General features: G+C 35.2%; 1 protein-coding gene and 1 pseudogene across 1 annotated transcript in view; both read right to left on the bottom strand.

The window, feature by feature from the left end:
* Positions 1 to 4,638: 4,638 nt before the first annotated feature.
* LOC130435868 (B-cell receptor CD22-like) lies at positions 4,639 to 7,048 on the bottom strand (annotated as a pseudogene).
* Positions 7,049 to 10,164: 3,116 nt separating this feature from the next.
* LOC130435860 (uncharacterized) overlaps positions 10,165 to 17,581 on the bottom strand; it is a 46,726-nt gene continuing 39,309 nt past the window's right edge. Inside the window, 5 exon segments of the mRNA XM_056766725.1 lie at positions 10,165 to 10,527; positions 10,686 to 10,745; positions 11,010 to 11,075; positions 11,280 to 11,322; positions 11,416 to 11,491. Coding sequence (XP_056622703.1) covers positions 10,456 to 10,527; positions 10,686 to 10,745; positions 11,010 to 11,075; positions 11,280 to 11,322; positions 11,416 to 11,491 — 317 coding nt within the window. The 3' untranslated portion in view covers positions 10,165 to 10,455.

Genomic DNA, 17,581 nt, shown 5'->3' with positions numbered 1-17,581 from the left:
ACATTTTGTACATATTTGCTTAATATGTTTTATTTAATAATAATAATAACCAATAAGTTACAGATTACAGATTTAACAGACTATCTAATATCTAAATAATAAATATAAGTGAATATAATAAAAATAAATATAAAACATAAAATAATTAAACAATTCTAATAGATATAAACAATTATAATTGTAATATATTCAATAAAAAAAAACATAATAAATGCAAATGAAACATAAATATATTCATATTTATATATATATATATATATATATATATATATATATATATATAATTATAATAATAAATCATTTTAATTTATTCAATAATAAAACTAATAATAATAACACAATTGTTATATATTCAGTAATTAAAACTAAACATAAATATAATTGCAGATTTTACCATACAAAAATAAGCAGTTTGTTGAAGTCACCTATTAGTATACCACTTTCAAACTTAAAATAGGAATGTATACTTTTGTTTACTTTTGAACTTCTCAGACAAACTTAGCCTAGCTGTCCACTCAACTTGTACCCTCAAAATGTACTACTGTTCAAATTAAATGCATAATTTTATTCTGCCAATTTTTTATAATTTTGTTAAGTAGTATTCAAATAATACACCTACATACAACTTTCTTAGTACTAGTGCTTACACATAAAGTACTAAAAGTATACTTGATCTTTGTAAGGAACGCCTGTCTATAATCAAATCTGATAAATCGATCTACTCAGTTCAGGTGAGTGCTTTCACATGCAGTAAATCAATCATCGTGTGTATATATATAATATTGAATCAATGTCAATTGTCAACATTAATTCTGTATCAACTGCTTTCTGACATGAGGTTGGATGAACTTCATCTATTTTAGACCTTTTTCTCTCCTTTACATATATATGTGAATGCGAGTATCATATTATACCAGCAACTGTGTACTTTCCATTTCAGAGTGAGTGTGTGTGTGCAAGTTTGTTTTGGGTAGAAGGGGCACACGCGTCCTGCACACGCTACCCGGATCCCAAAGACACCCAACACCCCCTGACACACACACTCATACCAAACACAACCCGGGACTGGACACACAACACTCCCTCTGGCATACACACACTTTCAGGGGTCAGTGCCGTGTCTTCTCTGAGCATCAGCTGTGTGGTCAGCTGGAGAAGAGCTGAGCAAAGAGAAATCAAAGCCGAGTATTCACATAAACATAAACCACGACACTCGATACACAATGTTTCCTGCTCGCTAGTGAGGACGCAAAAAATAACCCACATGTGTTTCTGACAGACGCCCGCTCTGCTGATAATGCAGAGAAGCATTTCACGTCATGTGTGGGGTTTTTCTGTTTGACTTCTCCAACTTCTAACTGTTAAACATCTCATGTGCTAGACACTCGCAAGACTGAAACAAAATAACAATTATTAGAAATGTTTATAGACATGTGCACTTTTGTGACCCCAACTTAACTTTCTGTACACATTAACAAACAATTGTGTCTCTGGAATATTTCTGATAACAATCCAAAGAAACCGAGAAGAATTGTTTATTGGCTAAACTTTTCTCTCCAATATTAAGAATTTAGACTGCAATACCAAGCTCAACCGCTAGATGTCAATGTACCATAATGTTTCTCTAAATGGGACCAAATACGACCCATTCAACAAATTGATTATGTAATACAATAATAATAAAAATTAATATTAGCTTAAATTGAAATTGAGATAAATATCTCCAGTATTTGTATAAAAGATTTTTTTCTATGGACCTTATAGACCTATAGATTTAGAACGTATTCTCTCTCTCTATAGGATCTAAACAAAACTGATGATAATCATAGAACAATTTAAAACACCTAGCATATGATAAAGTTTTATGGAAATGCCACACAAACTGAAATATTACTAGGCTCTTTATGTTTTAGAGTGTTTCGTTTAACCCCAGTGGAAGTTAGGCAAATAAACCTCAAAATACTCAGAAACCATGTGAAATTGAGACTTTATTTACAAAAAAAGATGTTAGCTTGATAACACCACCAATAACAAAAACAAACTTCACATTTTACATTTAAGTCATTGGCAGACACTTTTATCTAAAGCAACTTACAGTGCACTTATTACAGGGACAATCCCCCTGGAGCAACATGGAGTAAAGTGTCTTGCTCAAGGACACACTGGTGGTGGCTGCTGGGAACGAACCAGCAACCTTTAGATTTACCAGTTCAGTGGTTTAACCCACTAGACCACCATCTCCCACTTCAAAGATCACAGAATTCAGTGCTTCTCAACTTGTGTACAGCGGCCCTCAGTGGTAAGTGGCAGAAATGCAGACGGGGCGTATTTTTGGATAAATCTAAAGGTTACATTGTATTCTGCTCTGTTCAGTGTAAATATGAAATTTATTCAGATTGTTCTAATGTGAGTTTTCTCCTAAACAACATTATTATTATCAGCATATAGAAACAGTTTTTATACAGTGAGCATACATTAGAAATTTCTGCAATGCAAATTTAGTCAGTAACAACGTGTTTAGAAAGGTATTCGACTGATTTTTATAAGAACATAAAAATTATGTTTTTTTGTGAGTTTTAGATCTCTGAAGTCTGGCGAACTCAATTCTAAGGATGTGAACAAAGCAAATCATGAAATGATGATATAAAATCCTAAAAGTTTATACAAACTTAATTTCCCATAAAAACAAATACTGAGATAAAAAAAAAAACAGCGGAACAAAGGGACAAAAATTTTTGGTTCCACGAAGAACCATTCAGTCAAAGTTTCTTTAAAGAACCATCTCTTTCTTAGTTTTTCACAAAGAACCTCTTAAAGGTTCTTTATGGCACCAAAATAGCAAGATGGCATCGAAGTACCTTTTGAAGCACCCTTTTTTTAAGGGGTGTACATCAATCCTGTCAATCATCACCACCTCCCACACACAACTTTTAATGGCTTTTCATTGCTTCTTCAGCATCTTTTTACTTGGTTAATGAGTGGAAATGTAAAACAAGATAATAAGAAATGATCTAAGATAAGTGAGGTCGGAAACTCCTGGCGACATGTTGATGTTTCGTGACTCGTTCAATATTTTCACAAATTTGAATGTCAACTTTAATAATATTAGCCGTACAGCCTCAACACTCCCTGTCTGCAGGTGGCGCTAAATGTACCAGACCCTGGTATGCCCTCCGCCACCAAATACTAGAAGAAGATTAAGACTGTGTGCCTAGTCTGCACATTATGGTTAATATTATAAAGAATGACGTTCAGTTTGATGATAAAATCAAAAGATTTGCTTCACGAAACGTCAACATGTCGCCAGGAGCCGCTTTTTGGAATTGAGTGCTTTAGGAACTCTTAGACAGGTGGACCCCATATACTCCCATTATATGAAGCAAAGAGGGCTGCGGAATTACCAAACAATCTTCTTTATGGATCTACTCAAGAAGAAAATGTCACCTACATCTTGGATGGCCTGAGGGTGAGTTAATAAACAGGAAATTGGTAACTGAACAATCCCTTTAATCGGTTTCAGTGTCACAGGCTGGAGGACGGAGGAGTGAGTAAACAAGGAAGCATCATTTTGAGTATTGACAAACAACTTGTTTGATTTCTCTGGTCTCCGCCCCCTCTCCTCCTGCACGAGTGTGTTTAAATGAGGATTTTCTTTAAAGGAGGAATATAGAGAGAAGGGTAGGTAATGTATAATTTTCAAAATCTCAGAGCTTTGATTTCATCTCATTATTATACACTGTGCCCTCACATCTTTTTCTGTCGACTAAAATTATTTATTTTAAATTCTTTAAATTCTTCTAATGACTTCATCCTTGAGCACACGGCCTCAAACACACTCACAAGCATCACATAAGCTGAACCAGTATAACCCAAAAAAGGCAATAAACCTCAAACATTTAGAAACCATGCCAAACTGAGACTTTATTTATATAAAATAGATGTTAACTTTCACATGACAACTTCAGCAATGATAAAGCTTATGATAAACCAAAATTCACATGAATCAGTCCTTCTCAGACTGTGAGCAGCGGCCCCCAGTGGCAAGAGTCGGTATTGCAGATGGGCGTGTATTTAGATATTTATCTAATATTTGTAAGAACATTATGGATTAACGATTACGATTTGTTTTCCTGCAGTGAGGTCAGACAATTTTGTTATTTCTTTAGTCAGGTGTGTATTACAAATTTCATACAGTATCAAAGTGTTTAGAAAGATATTTGATATTGTTGGTGTGTTAAAGGGGGTCAAGGAACTTGGAGGTTTTTTTTTGGGTGAGCTTTAACTCATAAATGATGTAAACACTGTTGATCTAAACAAGTAAATAATCAGACAAGGAATTTGTTCTACAAACTTCAATACTAATAGAAACGGCAAAGTTATACGTAAAATGTTAAGCAAAGATGGCAAACAAGGGAAAACACAAGAAATGTTTTTTCTTTGGCATATTCTCCTCAAATCATTGTAAAATGTGTCTCGTCAGATCTACATCAATACTGTCTATCATTGAGAGCTCCACACACATGATCTTTAAATGACTTTTCAATTGTCCATTCTGCAACTATTGTTCATTTCATGAGTTATTATGAAATTATGTAAAATAAATGCATCATTTGACTATCAAAGATAGCTGGACCTCCTTTAAATACTCTCATAGACTGAATCATCACCGCTATGATCAGCAGTCTATATGAAAGAGAGAGAGAGAGACTGTAACTTCTACACTTTTTGAAAGGAAGAATTCAAATCACTTACCATTACATTCTCATACACAGGATCAGTTGTTTTATTGCTGTTGTGAGGAGGAATGTCATGATCGATCTGTCATGAAACCACACAGAGAAAATAATCCAAATGACCCAAACATCTGTAGTCATTGATATAATAAATTGACAGATCAGAGGAGAAAGTGTATTACTACATCACTTACTTGTGACCCATTTCTATGTTTCATACTCCTGATTCTCCTTAAAGACAAACAAGATTTTAATATGTCACAAAGAAAGATGAAGAAGTTGTTCTTGTTTTACAATATAGATTTATGGACACAAAACATTTTCTATTCAGTGTGTAATATTTTATTTGATTAGTTTATATCAAAGGCACACACACCTTACCAAACAAGCAACAACACAACAACAAATGCAGCTCCAAGTGTCACCGCTCCAATGATTGTGTAAAACATCACCAAATTTCCTAAAAAAAAGACAATAGGTATTGAGTAACATGTTAAACCTTTAACTGAATATAAAGAGTGATTCTCACCTTTAACAGTGAGTGAAACAGCGTCTGATCTCTGAGATCCAACTTCATTCTGAGCCACACAGTAAAACCATCCACTGAGACTTGAATTAAAGTTACTGATGATGAACGTCTGTCCAGATCCAACAGATGATGTTTGATTCTCTTTAAACCAGCTGTAGATGTGAACAGGTGGATTTGATTCACTGCTGCAGGTCAGATTCACTGAATCACCCTCCACTATTACACCAGAAGAACTGATGGAGATCACAGGTTTATCTGGAGGATCTATTGAGAGATTATATTCAGTATATCAGTGATAAATCATCTTAAGTGAATAATGAAAGAATTGAGAGTGAACTTACAGATGACATTGAGACGTCGAGGAGGTGATGTGAGTTTGTGTCCCTGTACAGCACAGCTATAGTCTCCTGCATTCTCTCTTCTAACTGACTGCAGGATGAGTTTCTTGTTTGTGTCATTTAATGTCTGTGTGTTTCTAAACCAGATGAATGTTGATGTGTCAGTCAGACTGCATCTGCTTTTACATGTCAGATTCACTGAATGTCCCTCGATCACTCTCTCACCTTCAGACTCCACCTGAAGATCTGAACACAACACAACACTGATCCTCCTCATGTCATTCAACACATCACATTATTATCATCAAACACTCATTCACTCTCACCTGTGACATCAAGAGGTCACTCCAGGTGCACCAGTCCATTTATAATCTTTATCAGTGATGAATCTGAAATAGTACTTGTGTGAATCTGTGTGTCTCACATCAGTCAGTCTGACGCTGCAGTCGTGCTGTTTATCTCCCAGATACTGAATCCTCTCACTGTATTCAGAGTCATTAAACAGATTTTGAGGAGCAGAACTGTTTGTGTCGGTCCAGAACACTCTGTGATCTTATGTCCAGTAGGGTATTTATAAGTGCAGTTTATCTTCACTGTTGAGTCCTTTAGTGCACAGATGTGTGAAGAGCTGTAAGTCACACCCCAACTATCAGCACTATAAACTCCTAAAACACACAAATCACAATGAATACATTAACAACAGCTGCAAATTTAGAGCTGATTCTGATAAACATTTAAAGTGTGAAGATCTTTTTCTAGCATTTGTAGCTGGAGGGTGTTTATGTTAAACTACATTTCACAGTTGAGACAGAACTCTAATGCCTGAACAAAAACAATATAATAATGAATAAAATAATTAATTTACTGTTTTATTGGAAACAGAAATAAAGTTTTGTTTATAATAATAAGTGTAAAGTCATATAACATTAGTGACTCACCGTGAATCATGAAGAGAAAGATCAAAGGGGGAGGAGTCATTATGATTGACATCACCATAGCCACACCTACATTGAACACATGATGAAGTGTTTCAGCTCAACTCTTTTCATCATTTAGTTTGTTAGTTTCTCATAAAACATCACTGAAACATCTACAGCTACATTCACACGACACTCTTTAGTTTCTCTGATGTTTCTCCTGAGAAAAGACTTGAGTTTTCTCACACTATGATATTCACATTAATGTTAGAGCTTTATAATGTTGTAAATTCATTTCATGTTTTACACCAAACACCTTTAACATTGTTCAATAAGATCGCTTTAAAATAATGATTCATTGAAAATGGCTTTTTTGAGAACATCAAACTAAAATGTTGTTTTAGCATCTCAATGTTGTCAAATTATTATCCGCTCATCATCAGTAAAGAACAACTTTCTAGTCTTAGAAAATAAAGATAAAACATAAGTGAAGAGAGTATAAATTCTGCTCTTACCTTCACACGCTCTCATCACTCAGAGACATCAGTAGAAATGATGGAGTTTGAAGCATCGCTGGGGTCTTCAGTGTCCTGTGGTTAACACAATGTGTGTTTGAGATGAAGTGTTGATGGTGCTCAACTTTTATTGGTTGTGATCTTCAGTGACATGTCAAGTAAGTCTGAATATAAATGAACACAACATCCGCTTTTAAACCCTGCAAACCGTAGGCTTACAGATATTTTAATATAATTGTATAATATAATTAAGTTCAGAACTTCCTCTTTTCTTTTCACTGATCTTAAATATGTCACATCTTAAACTTTTTCCTCCGGCACTAACTATACCAACATTCACACTATAGTAGATGTGAAAAATATTTTTTTATTTGAATTGTAAAGTCATTTCATATCTGATCCCTTCCTGACATACTCTCTGTGTCTCATATATAACATTTCTTGACTCTGTCTGACTAATGTCTTAAAGTTCATCCAGTAGATGGCGACAGCACAACAACACTGCGCTGCTCATGCTCACAAGTCTCCTCGATGGGTGAGTTTGAGAAAGCAGCAGTCAACTGTATAAAATAATGTCATTATTATAATGTCAGTAGAAACAAAAACAAAGGAAAAGACACACAAATCATATAGGTATTGCTCATATAGGTATTATAAGTATTAAGAGAGAGTGAACAAAATAACCAAGTAAGATGTAAAAAGGTAAACGCTGATGGATGTTTAACATTGTCATAATGAGAAGAGAAGAGCTTAACATGAAACTGTTGAGAATGGAAACATCAGTGAGATTGAAAGACTAAAGGAAGTCACTGTGAAGAATAAGGAGAGGGAATAAAAGTGAAGAAATAGGCTAGTTATGACTATAACATACAGAAGACAGTAGTGTGATGTTTCTGATTCAAGCTCATGATGATGAAACATGATGATGTTTGTATTTATATTGGAGGTGTGGCATGAGAAGCATGACATCACCTACAGAATCAAATGATTCTCAGTTGAGCCACCAGAGGGCGCAGTTCACATTTATTATAGCATCCTCATTTACACTCATTCATTTTTAGAAAGCTAAGATTACAGACGCTTGTGAAGATGAATTATTTCAGATTTCTTATTTTATAACCTGTAGTGTTATATCAGCACACTTCATCAAGATCAATAACACCAGATGATCATTCAAGTTTGTGATATTATTTGTTCACTCTAACAATGTCATTTTATGTCATTTTTACAGTTACAATTTGTAGATGTTTCACATGTTTTTGAAATATTGTATAAAGATTAAGTCTTTCTATTTCATCATTTTTTAAAAATGCTTCGTTTTCACGGGAACATGCCAGCTGAAGATAATGAGGAAATGACATCACTTCCTTTGCCAAGTGCATTCCAAACGTCTCCATAATGGCACACAGATGCCCTGATCACTCCAAACTCTAACTCTAAGGGCTCTGGCCTTTAAATGTGTAGAAGATAGGAATGATGACTATATTTGTAATGTTGCCCGTGACGGTTCTGTACTAATACATGTACCATTACACCCCTAGCAAAAATGTACTTAATAGATCTCATTTTGACTCATAGTGACCTCACATTTCATATCTTACATTAAGACTTCACCCATTTCAGTAGCGGCCATTTTGAAAGTTACAGTTTGAACTTTTTCACTCTTTATCAGCTTCATGTGAAAGCTAAATTTAGGCAACCTACAGGTCAAGAGATTTTAAAATCTTCATCAGAATATCATAATCTTGGTGTCCTCAGATTCATTGGGTCGTGCTGTATTTATTAACTCTTATGTTGTTGAGATCTAATTAACGAATAGTTGACCAGTCAACATAAAAGCTCTTATACATCTGAAGCTTGAGGTCGACTAGTCGCGGCTCATGTGAATTTGACACTATAGGCCTACGTGTGAGAGAACGACTGACCTAGAGTCCTGTGCGTGAGACGGATGTCATTCCCACACGTTTCCATGGAGTTCTGTCCCACTGCTGGCAATAATATATCTTGTTCTGCTCCCGCCCACATTACAGTCCACCGTATGGAAATGTGTCATATATCGTGATATATTTTGAATTGTACAACATATCATCACAGAATTTGGTGGGAATCATCAACAGCATGTTCTGAAGATACCTTTACCATCTAGGGTTAATAATACATAAGTGTTTTAAAAAGGCACTTTTAAACAATTTGTTCAAAATGTAATTTCTCTAATTATATTCCGTTTTATGCCGATTTAAACATTTAAGACGTACAAAACATTTGTTTGTCTATTTACAAATTTGTTCAAACTCAACTCAAATAATATTTCATAGTTCCTAAAAATATCTTTTCAAAATTGAATGTCCCTTTGTCTGTTATCTTATGATAGTTAGCTTAACATGCTAATTGGTTAACATGCTAACCATTTCCTTCAATGGACCAATCAGCTATCAGAATGATATTAGCAACTAAGTTAGCTTATGATGTTCAGTCCACATTCTAAGAGTATGCAGAACTGTGGACCTGTAGAACTCTGATTTAAAGAACTGAGATGTCCAGATGTCTGAGCTCAATATGTTTAGTGTCACAGGGTGGAGGACGGAGAATTGACCTAACGTTGAAGCATCAGTTTGAGTATTGACAAGCAGCTTGTTTGATTTCTCTAGTCTCCGCCCCCTCTCCTCCTGCACCAATAACAACACACAAGTGTGTTTAAATGACTGTTTTCATTAAATGAGGAATATAGAGAGAGAGTAGAAGATATAAAGATGTCCCATGCTAGATCATACTGCGCCTCAAATAATCTCTTCAGAATTGATCAATACTTTTTTGAGTAATTATGTGCAAGAACACTGAAAACATAACCTTTACTTTTGTCTAAGCTTTACTTTTGTCTGATTATATCTCATGTCCTCACGTCTGTTTTAGTCTAATTAAGTTAAAAAAATGTTTTACTTCTGATCTGTGACCAGTATAGCCCCAATGGATTAAGACCAGGAGAACCCGTACTGAGAAATTTAAAACTGAGACTATATTTAAAAAAAGAGGGTTTTATATACACATGAAAAGATCAGCAATGATAAAGCTTTTGATTAAAACAAAATTCACACAAATCAGTGCTTTCCAAACTGTGTACAGCGGCCTCCAGTGGTGAGCAGCGGCGTGTCTGTAGATTATCAAACATGTAAAAATATTATTAATAAAAATAATGAAACTATTCTGATTGTTATAAAATGTGATTTTCCACTCATACAACATTATCTTGTAAAATTAGTCACTTAAGATCTACAGATCTCCTTCCACACAAAGCTTTTAATGTGTTTTTATTGGCCTCTTGTGCATCATTTTGTTCAGTTATAATGAGTGAGCAAAATATTCAACAAGTTAATAAGAAATGATGTAAAATAAATAAATAGTCTGACTATCAAAATGAGTTCAAGGTCAGAAACTTTCTGTAACATTCTCATAGTCAGGACAACTTGAGTCAGAATCATCACTGCCATCACCAGCAATCTATATGAGAGAGAGAGAGAGAGAGAGAGAGAGAGAGAGAGAGAGAGAGAGAGATAGAGATAGAGAGAGAATAAAACACTGTTAGCATAGATTTCCTAATATTACTTTACTTATACTCTGACCTTGGACTCAATATGAGTCCAAGGTCAGAAACTTACTGTAACATTCTCATAATCAGGAAAACTTGAGTCAGAATCATCACCACCGTCACCAGCAATCTATATGAGAGAGAGAGAGAGAGAGAGAGAGGGAGAGAGATAGAGAGAGAGAGAGAGAGAGAGAGAGGGAGAGAGAGAGAGAGAGATAGAGAGAGAGGGAGAGTGAGAGAGAGAGAGAGAGAGAAAGAGAGTAAGAAGAGAGAGAGAGAGAGAGAGAGAGAGAGAGAGAGAGAATCAAACACTGTTACCATAGATAGCATAATATTTATTGACTTACTGATTTTATTTTCTTAAGATGTAGAAAGCTTTATTTAAATCACTTACCGTTACATTTCCATACACAGGATCAGATGTTTTATTGCTGTTATGAGGAGGATTATGATCATCGATCTGTGTCACCAAACCACACACGGAGAAAATAAGAAAAATACCTCAAATTGCTCACCAGTGTTACAGTTCGGTTTGTAAAACTCTGACAACATGACAAACTGTGATAACCACACACACTTTATTCTACATGACAATGACTTTAATAAATCTGTACTCCTACATTACTGAGCAATAAAGTCAAATGAAAATGAAATCTCATCTTACCTGTGACTGCGAGTTATTTCTCAGTTTCATCCACCTGATTCTCCTGAAAACCAAACAGCATGTTAATATGTCATACAGATGAAGATGAAGCACTCATATGGTTTTGTTGATCAATATAGTTTCACACACGTCTTACCAAACAAGCAACAACAGAATAACTGCAACTCCAAAAACCAAAACTCCTCCGATTATTGTGTAAAGCATCACATTTCCTGCAAGACAACAGAACAAAACATTTGATTCAGTTCAAAAACTTCTTAATGTCTCCACCATCTCATTTAACTGAATATAAAGAGTGATGTTCACCTTTAACAGTGAGTGAAACAGCATCTGATCTCTGAGATCCAACTTCATTCTGAGCCACACAGTAAAACCATCCACTGACTTGAATTAATGTTACTGATGCTGAAAATCTGTCCAGATCCAACAGATGATGTTTGATTCTCTTTAAACCAGCTGTAGATGTGAACAGGTGGATTTGATTCACTGCTGCAGGTCAGATTCACTGAATCACCCTCCACTATTACACCAGAAGAACTGATGGATGCTGAGACGTTCCTTGGAGCATCTAAAAAAATCATTTGACAATGTTGAACATTTGTGGGTTTCAGGCTGGGATGTTCTATGCCGTTTAATAATAAACTCACACAAAACATTTAGTGTCACAGAATCAGAATATTTCTCTCCACATGTGTGTCGGGTCTTGCACTTGTATTGTCCACTGTGATCAGATGTGATGTTTGAGATGATGTAGATGTTTCCAGATCCTACAGATGTTTCTTTTTTAAACCAGCTGTAGTTGTGAACAGGTGGATTTGATTCACTGCTGCAGGTCAGATTCACTGAATCACCCTCAACTATTGCACCAGGAGAACTGATGGAGATCACAGGTTTATCTGGAGGACATAAAGAAAAAACAATATAAATGTTATAGTTCCATTATGTAGAGTCTGCAGTTCTTTTAAGGACATTTATCATGCCCTCTAGACAGTAGAGGTTTTTGGCACGGGCGAATCGGGCAGCATTTTTTCATGTGACATGGGCGCGGCACGAGCTGTTAAAAAAATCATTTTTCTATTATCTATCAATCCACTGTGTGGGAAATTGGCGCCCCTGCTTGCTGAGAAGGTGCCGTGCACAGAAACTGTGAGAAATGGATAATAAGAATAGGTAATACAAAACGATTATGTGGTCACCAATGTGAACAGAGTGTTTTCACGACGCCTCATCAATCCGGAAGTCGGCCATGTTGGAGGCATTGAATGTAAACACTTCTATTGAACCTAATGGATATCACAGATATTGGTGGAGAAAAAGTATTCTTCTTTAGAAATAACTGAAGATAAAGAGCTTTAATTCAAGTCGATCACATCACTTTAGTCATGTGCTGTAACACCACATGCAGTATAATTCATTATTTTCTACTCTGAACTTCACTTACGAGTCAGCAGCATTTAATGTTTCTGTATGTAGTTTAACTTAAATCTATTCTTCATGGATGTAGACACACACACACACATTTATGGGTAAAGAATCCTGTTTTATTAAGGCACCAGACTGTCAGCGAGTGTATGTGTGTGATTAAATGTGTTTTTTTAATAAAAAACTGCCAACAGTTTTCTATGAGGATAAGGTTTAGGGGATGGACTTGATCTGTGAACAAAATAAGTAGTTCACTACGTCGGAATGAGAAATATAGGAAATTGTGTAGTCAGTCTTTATATGTATGTGAAGTTACAGCATATGGCCATTATGATTATATCGTGTGTCTCTTAACTGTGTAACAGTGATTCTTTATCCATGAATGTGTGTGTCTACATCCAAGTACAATAGATTTAAACTACATACAGAAACGTTAAATACTGCTGACTCGTAAGTGAAGTTCAGAGTAGAAAATAATGAATTATACTGCACGTGATGCTACAGCACATGACTGTAGTGATGTGATCGACTTGCATTAAAGAGATTTATTTTCAGTTATTTCTAAAGAAGAATCATTGCTTGAAGGGGGTTCTCGCCCAGTGTGTAATTCAATGTAGAAGCGCCACTGACTCTAGATTTTATATTGTCAACATTTGAAGTCACTGAATGTCCCTCAATCACTCTCTCAACTTCAGACTCCACCTGAAGATCTGAACACAACACAACACTGATCCTCCTCATGTCATTCAACACATCACATTATTATCATCAAACACTCATTCACTCTCACCTGTGACATCAAGAGTCACTCCAGGTTTACCTGTCCATTCCCTTTATCTTTATCAGTGATGAATCTGAAATAGTACTTGTGTGAATCTGTGTGTCTCACATCAGTCAGTCTGACGCTGCAGTCGTGCTGTTTATCTCCCAGATACTGAATCCTCTCACTGTATTTAGAGTCATTAAACAGATTTGGAGGATCAGAACTGTCAGTGTTGGTCCAGAACACTTCTGTGATCTTATGTCCAGTAGGGTATTTATAACTACAGTTTATCTTCACTGTTGAGTCATTTGCAGCACAGATGTGTGAAGAGCTGTAAGTCACACCCCAACCACCATCAGCACTATAAACTCCTGAAACACACAAATCACAATGAATACATTAACAACAGCTGCAAATGCCGAACCCATTCTGATAAACATCTAAAGTGTGATGATCTATTTCTAGCATTTGAAGCTGGAGGGGGTTTAAGTTAAATTTCATTTAACAGTTGAGACAGAACTCTTAAGTCTGAACAGAAACAATAAAATAATGAATCAAATAATTAATTTAGTGTTTTTATTAGAAACAGCAATACAGTTTTGTTTATAATAATGAATGTAAAGTCACATTACATTAGTGACTCACCGTGAATCATGAGGAGAAAGATCAGAGGGGGAGGAGTCATTATGATTGACATCACCATAGCCACACCTACATTCAACACATGATGAAGTGTTTCAGCTCAACTCTTTTCATCATTTAGTTTGTTAGTTTCTCATAAAACATCACTGAAACATCTACAGCTACATTCACACGACACTCTTTAGTTTCTCTGATGTTTCTCCTGACAAAAGACTTGAGTTTTCTCACACTATGATATTCACATTAATGTTAGAGCTTTATAATGTTGTAAATTCACTTCATGTTTTACACCAAACACCTTTAACATTGTTCAATAAGATCGCTTTAAAATAATGATTCATTGAAAATGGCTCTTTTGAGAACATCAAACTAAAATGTTGTTTTAGCATCTCAATGTTATCAAATTATCATCCGCTCATCATCAGTAAAGAACAACTTTCTAGTCTTAGAAAATAAAGATAAAACATAAGTGAAGAGAGTATAAATTCTGCTCTTACCTTCACACGCTCTCATCACTCAGAGACATCAGTAGAAATGATGGAGTTTGAAGCATCGCTGGGGTCTTCAGTGTCCTGTGGTTAACACAATGTGTGTTTTAAGAGGAAGTGTTGATGGTGCTCAACTTTTATTGGTTGTGATCTTCAGTGACATGAAAGGTAAGTAGTCTGAATGTAAATGTACACCACATCCGCTTATAAACCCTGCAAACCGTAGGCTTACAGATATTTTAATATAATTGTTTAATATAATTAAGTTCAGAACTTCCTCTTTTCTTTTCACTGATCTTAAATATGTCACATCTTAAACTTTTTCCTCCGGCACTAACTAAACCAACATTCACACTTACAGTAGATGTGAAAAATATTTTTGTATTTGAATTGTAAAGTCATTTCAAATCTGATCTCTTCCTGACATACTCTCTGTGTCTCATATATAACATTTCTTGACTCTGTCTGACTAATGTCTTAAAGTTCATCCAGTAGATGGCGACAGCACAACAACACTGCGGTGCTCATGCTCACAAGTCTCCTCGATGGGTGAGTTTGAGAAAACAACAGTCAACTGTATAAAATAATGTCATTATTATAATGTATGTAGAAACAAAAACAAAGTTAAAGACACACAAATCATATAGGTATTGCTCATATAGGTATTATAAGTATTAAGAGAGAGTGGACAAAATAACCAAGTTGTTAAAAGTAAACACTGATGGATGTTTAACATTGTCATAATGAGAAGAGAAGAGCTTAACATGAAACTGTTGAGAATGGAAACATCAGTGAGATAGAAAGACTAAAGGAAGTCACTGTGAAGAATAAGGAGAGGGAATAAAAGTGAAGAAATAGGCTAGTTATGACTATAATATACAGAAGACAGAAGTGTGATGTTTCTGATTCAAGCTCATGATGATGAAACATGATGATGTTTGTATTTATATTGGAGGTGTGGCATGAGAAGCATGACATCACCTACAGAATCGAATGATTCTCAGTTGAGCCACCAGAGGGAGCAGTTCACATTTATTATAGCATCCTCATTTACACTCATTCATTTTTAGAAAGCTAAGATTACAGACGCTTGTGAAGATGAATTATTTCAGATTTCTTATTTTATAACCTGTAGTGTCATATCAGCACACTTCATCAAGATCAATAACACCAGATGATCATTCAAGTTCGTGATATTATTTGTACACTTTAACGATGTAATTTTATGTCATTTTTACAGTTAAATTTCGCACATGTTTTTTACATGTTTTTGAAATATTGTCTTAATATAAGTCTTTCCATTTCAACAATTTTTACTGAGTAAAATAAAACTGTAAAATTTGATCATTCCTGGTAGAACTTGCGCTTAAGCTTACATTTCTGTGAAAATAAACACATAAGACATAAACAGATACAGACACATTAAGCACCAATAGATCTAAAAACATATATTTGTTAGGGTGCTTTTATAAGTGCTGGCTCAACTCTAAATATTTGATTAAATGTGTGAATATTGTTCACCTCTCATCCGCATCATGCTGTTGAACTGCAGAATTCTCATCTTCAGTCTCTTGTGATGTCTTCATGTCTTTAAGATGATGGAGAGTAGTGAACTGGATCTCTTCAGTATCTCTGAATTCAGTCTCTGAGACAGATATAGAGGGATTTTAGAGGTTAGGAGACAGACGTTATGAAGCGCATCAGTAGGGCTGTGTTGTGATAGTTGTCTGTGTGTTATGAACAGAATAAACTCAACAAGAATAAACCAGAAAAGATGTTTAATGTGGTAATAGTGTTGTTAATTTCACCTCTTTAGTCCGTCTGGCTTAAATAAATGAACATGGAGCTGACGTATCAGTTTTAAAGGTTTATTTATTTATTTAAATGACATGATGTGTCAAGAGAGAGTAGAGTCTATGAGAGACCATTAGAGGGTTTTTAAAATATGCTTCATAATGTATGAACACTAATTATATAAATCTTTTCAAAATATAAATGTATTGTTTATTTGCAAACATTTAGGTTTTATGCTTAAGTTATGCCATTAAAACAGCGACATCAGCTGACGGACACAATACTTTGTTTTCACAGGAACATGCAGCTGAAGATAATGAGGAAATGACATCACTTCCTTTGGCAAGTGCATTCCAAACGTCTCCATAATGGCACAAAGATGCCTTGATCACTCCAAAGTCTAAACTCCAAGAGCTCTGGCCTTCTAATGAATAGGTGATAGGAATGATAACTATATTTGTAATGTTGCCCGTGACAGTTCTGTACAAACACACGTACCATTACACCCCTAGCAAAAATGTACTTAATAGATCTGATTCAGATCTTACATTAAGACTTCGCCCATTCCAGCAGCGGCTATTTGGAAAAGTTTAATTTAATTTAATTTAAGTCATTTGGCAGACACTTTTATCCAAAGCGACTTACAGTGCACTTATTACAGGGACAATCCCCCTGGAGCAACATGGAGTAAAGTGTCTTGCTCAAGGACACACTGGTGGTGGCTGCTGGGATCAAACCAGCAACCTTTGATTTGCCAGTTCAGTAGTTTAACCCACTAGACCACCAACTCACACGGATGTTACAGAATTAACATTTTTGCTGCTCCAGTTCTTACAAAAATGGGTTCAGGTCATATTTAGCTGCACAGATATTTTTATTTACTTAATTTTTTTAGTGGTTCAAATTTACCAAAACTGTTCGAAAATTGGTTCAGGTTTCGGCCATTGTTCGAACGAAGAAAACAAAACCTTACACTCTTTATCAGCCTCATGTGAAAGCTAAATTGAGTTAACCGGGTTGTACATAATACATAAGCTTTAAAAAAAAACACTTATAAACAATTTGTCCTAAATTTAATTTCTCTCATTATATTCTCAGTTTTTTGCCGATTTTACCATTTAACACACAAACACACAACACACAACACATCAACTGTGTGAACAGTGACACCAACCGATGAGACTGAACACATG

The sequence above is a fragment of the Triplophysa dalaica genome, chromosome 2 (assembly GCF_015846415.1).
Source record: "Triplophysa dalaica isolate WHDGS20190420 chromosome 2, ASM1584641v1, whole genome shotgun sequence".
NCBI classification, from domain to species: domain Eukaryota; kingdom Metazoa; phylum Chordata; class Actinopteri; order Cypriniformes; family Nemacheilidae; genus Triplophysa; species Triplophysa dalaica.
The sequence above is the reverse complement of the archived record's forward strand: the minus strand, read 5'-3'. Positions and strand labels throughout refer to the sequence as shown.